Genomic DNA, 3,091 nt, shown 5'->3' with positions numbered 1-3,091 from the left:
AAAGGTTCCAGATCAGGTGAAAGGTTCCAGATCAAGTGAATGGTTCCAGATCAGGTGAAAGGGTCCAGATCAGGTGAAAGGTTCTAGATCAGGTGAAAGGTTCCAGATCAAGTGAAAGGTTCCAGATCAGGTGAATGGTTCCAGATCAGGTGAAAGGGTCCAGATCAGGTGAAAGGTTCTAGATCAGGTGAAAGGTTCTAGTTCAGGTGAAAGGTTCCAGATCAGGTGAAAGGTTCCAGATCAGGTAAAACTCTGAGTCCCAAAGAAACTTAAAGATGGGTCTAAAAAAGGTTCTAGATCAAGTGAAAGGTTAGAAATCAGGTGAAAGGTTCCAGATCAGGTAAAAGGTTCCAGATCAGGTGAAAGGTTCTAGATCAGGTGAAAGGTTCTAGATCAGGTGAAAGGTTCTAGTTCAGGTGAAAGGTTCTAGTTCAGGTGAAAGGTTCCAGATCAGATAAAAGGTTCCAGATCAGATAAAAGGTTCTAGATCAGGTGAAAGGTTCCAGATCAGGTGTAAAGTTCTAGATCAGGTGAAAGGTTCCAGATCAGGTGTAAAGTTCTAGATCAGGTGAAAGGTTCCAGTTCAGGTAAAAGGTTCCAGATCAGGTGAAAAGTTTCCAGATCAGGTGAAAAGATTCTAGATCAGGTGCAAGGTTCCAGATCAGGTGCAAGGTTCCAGATCAGGTGCAAGGTTCCAGATCAGGTGCAAGGTTCCAGATCAGGTGAAAAGGTTCCAGTTCAGGTGAAAAGGTTCCAGATCAGGTGAAAATGTTCCAGATCAGGTGAAAAGGTTCCAGATCAGGTGAAAATGTTCCAGATCAGGTGAAAATGTTCCAGATCAGGTGAAAGGTTCCAGATCAGGTACTGTTAACTCCAGCCCGGTGTGTCCGGTTCTGTTTCTCAGGAGCGGGCCGGCGTGAAGATGATGATGATCCAGGACGGCCCGATGCCGACAGGAGCCGACAAACCGCTCCGCATCTCTGGAGATCCCTACAAAGTCCAGGTACAGACGGTTCTACTGGGTTTATTATCAGCAGAACTTTGAATAACGTCTGTGTGAGGAGTTGTGGAACGTTCTAGATTATAGAAAAAGATCCTCCAACAGGTTTAAGGTTCTAGTTGGACTAAAACTGTAGATCTTTTAGAACTTTCTGCTCATATGAAATGTTCTGCAGGAGGTGTTTTGGTTTAAGGTTCTGGGTTTGGTCTGAGGATCCAGGTGTGGAACGTTCTGAAGAAGGTTAAAGTTTTCAGAACTCATGTCAAAGGTTCTGTACCTGGTATGAGGTCTTGGATCAGGGGTTCTAGCTTCTGTTCTAAAGTTCCTTCTCAGATCAGATGTTCCTCAGACTGAGTTCTGTCTTTGGTTCTGGTCCAGGCAGCCAAAGAACTGGTGCTGGAAGTGATCCGAGAGAAGGACGGAGACTTCCGGTCCGGTCGCAGCGACTTCGGAGGCCGACTGGGAGGAACCAACCTGGATGTGAGACGCTGACGAACACGTCATGTTCTCTACAGGTGTCAGAACCGCTGACCCGGGTCCAATCCCATCTGTTCTCAGGTTCCGGTTCCCAGGTTTGCTGTCGGAATCGTGATAGGCAGAAATGGAGAAATGATCAAGAAGATTCAAAATGACGCCGGAGTCCGAATCCAGTTTAAAACAGGTCTGTGACCCAGTTTGTTTTTCTGTTTACAAACCAGCTGAACACGAGCTAAAACTAGCTGAGAACAAACTAAAACCAGCTGTAGACAAGTTAAAATTAGCTGGGAACGAGCTGAAGCTAGCTCTAAACCAGCTAAACCCAGCAGAGCACAAACTAAAATTAGCACAACATGAGCTAAAAACAGCTGAGAACAAACTAAAAACAGCTGTAGACGAGCTAAACTCAGCACAGATTGAGCTAAAACCAGCTGAACATGAGCTAAAACCAGCTGAACATGAGCTAAAACCAGCTGAACATGAACTAAAACCAGCTGAATACGAGCTAAACCCAGCAGAGCACCAGCTAAAATTAGCTGAAAATGAGCTAAAACTAGCTGTAGACCAGCTAAACTCAGCAGAGATTGAGCTAAAATTAGCACAACACGAGTTAAAACCAGCTGTAGATGAGCTAAAGACAGCAGAGCATTAGCTAAACCCAGCTGTAGATGAGCTAAAATTAGCTGAGAACAAGCTAAAGCTAGCTCTAGACCAGCTAAACCCAGCAGATATGAGTAAATATCACTTTAGCAGTAAAGCTAAAACTATCACATCATGAGCCAACTCTTCCAGAACCGTTTCTAAAAGCTAAAACAGAAAAACAAAAGCAGTAATCTTAAAATTAACAAAACGGTAGTAATACAGTAGCTAAAGCTGAAACAGCTAAAATCTAAAAGCAGTTTTTTCTTGTTCTCAAACAATAATAAACCTAAAATAAAATTATTAACTAGATTTTTGTTGGTTTACGTTTTAAAAACAAAGATTTTTTGACATCAGTAAATCCAGTTTATATTTGGATTCAAACCGGTTCAGTCCGGTTTTAACGCTCTGACTCCGCCTCCTCCTCCAGATGACGGCATCAGTCCGGAGCGCGTTGCCATGGTGATGGGTCAGCCAGAGCGCTGTCAGCACGCCGTCCATCTCATCAACGAGCTCATCCAGACCGCTCAGGTACCCTTCGCCTCACCTTCGGGTTCTGGTCCGGACCTCAGAACCACCCTCACCCCGCCCCCCCGACCTGTCTGTGTGTTCCGACAGGAGCGCGACGGCTTCAGCTCGGCCCTGCGCGGCGGCCGGGTCAGAGGTCGCAGCGACTGGACCATGGGCTCGCCCAGTCCTCTACAGGAAGTGACCTACACCATCCCCGCTGACAAGTGTGGCCTGGTCATCGGCAAAGGTAGGAGGCTGGACCCGGTCCGGTTCGCTGGATCCACCCGATCCTTCGACTGCTGGAGAAAAACTGAATCAAATAAAAAGCAACGAGTCAGAGGATGAGAGCTCCATCAGATGTTTTTATTCTATTTAAAAAGACCTTAAAAACCCATTAACCATTCAGCTGTGTGTGTGTGTGTGTGTGTGTGTGTGTGTGTGTGTGTGTGTGTGTGTGTGTGTGTG

At 45.7% G+C, this 3,091-nt stretch overlaps 1 protein-coding gene across 1 annotated transcript in view; it reads left to right on the top strand.

Moving 5' to 3' along the window:
* The window catches only part of LOC106527815 (far upstream element-binding protein 3), a 21,180-nt gene that overhangs the window by 10,723 nt on the left and 7,366 nt on the right, over positions 1-3,091 (top strand). Inside the window, exons 7-11 of the mRNA XM_014022810.1 lie at positions 905-1,003; positions 1,379-1,480; positions 1,559-1,661; positions 2,547-2,647; positions 2,735-2,873. Coding sequence (XP_013878264.1) covers positions 905-1,003; positions 1,379-1,480; positions 1,559-1,661; positions 2,547-2,647; positions 2,735-2,873 — 544 coding nt within the window. The remainder of the gene's footprint in view (positions 1-904; positions 1,004-1,378; positions 1,481-1,558; positions 1,662-2,546; positions 2,648-2,734; positions 2,874-3,091) is intronic.

This window comes from Austrofundulus limnaeus, unplaced genomic scaffold (assembly GCF_001266775.1).
Source record: "Austrofundulus limnaeus strain Quisiro unplaced genomic scaffold, Austrofundulus_limnaeus-1.0 Scaffold343, whole genome shotgun sequence".
NCBI classification, from domain to species: domain Eukaryota; kingdom Metazoa; phylum Chordata; class Actinopteri; order Cyprinodontiformes; family Rivulidae; genus Austrofundulus; species Austrofundulus limnaeus.
The sequence above is the reverse complement of the archived record's forward strand: the minus strand, read 5'-3'. Positions and strand labels throughout refer to the sequence as shown.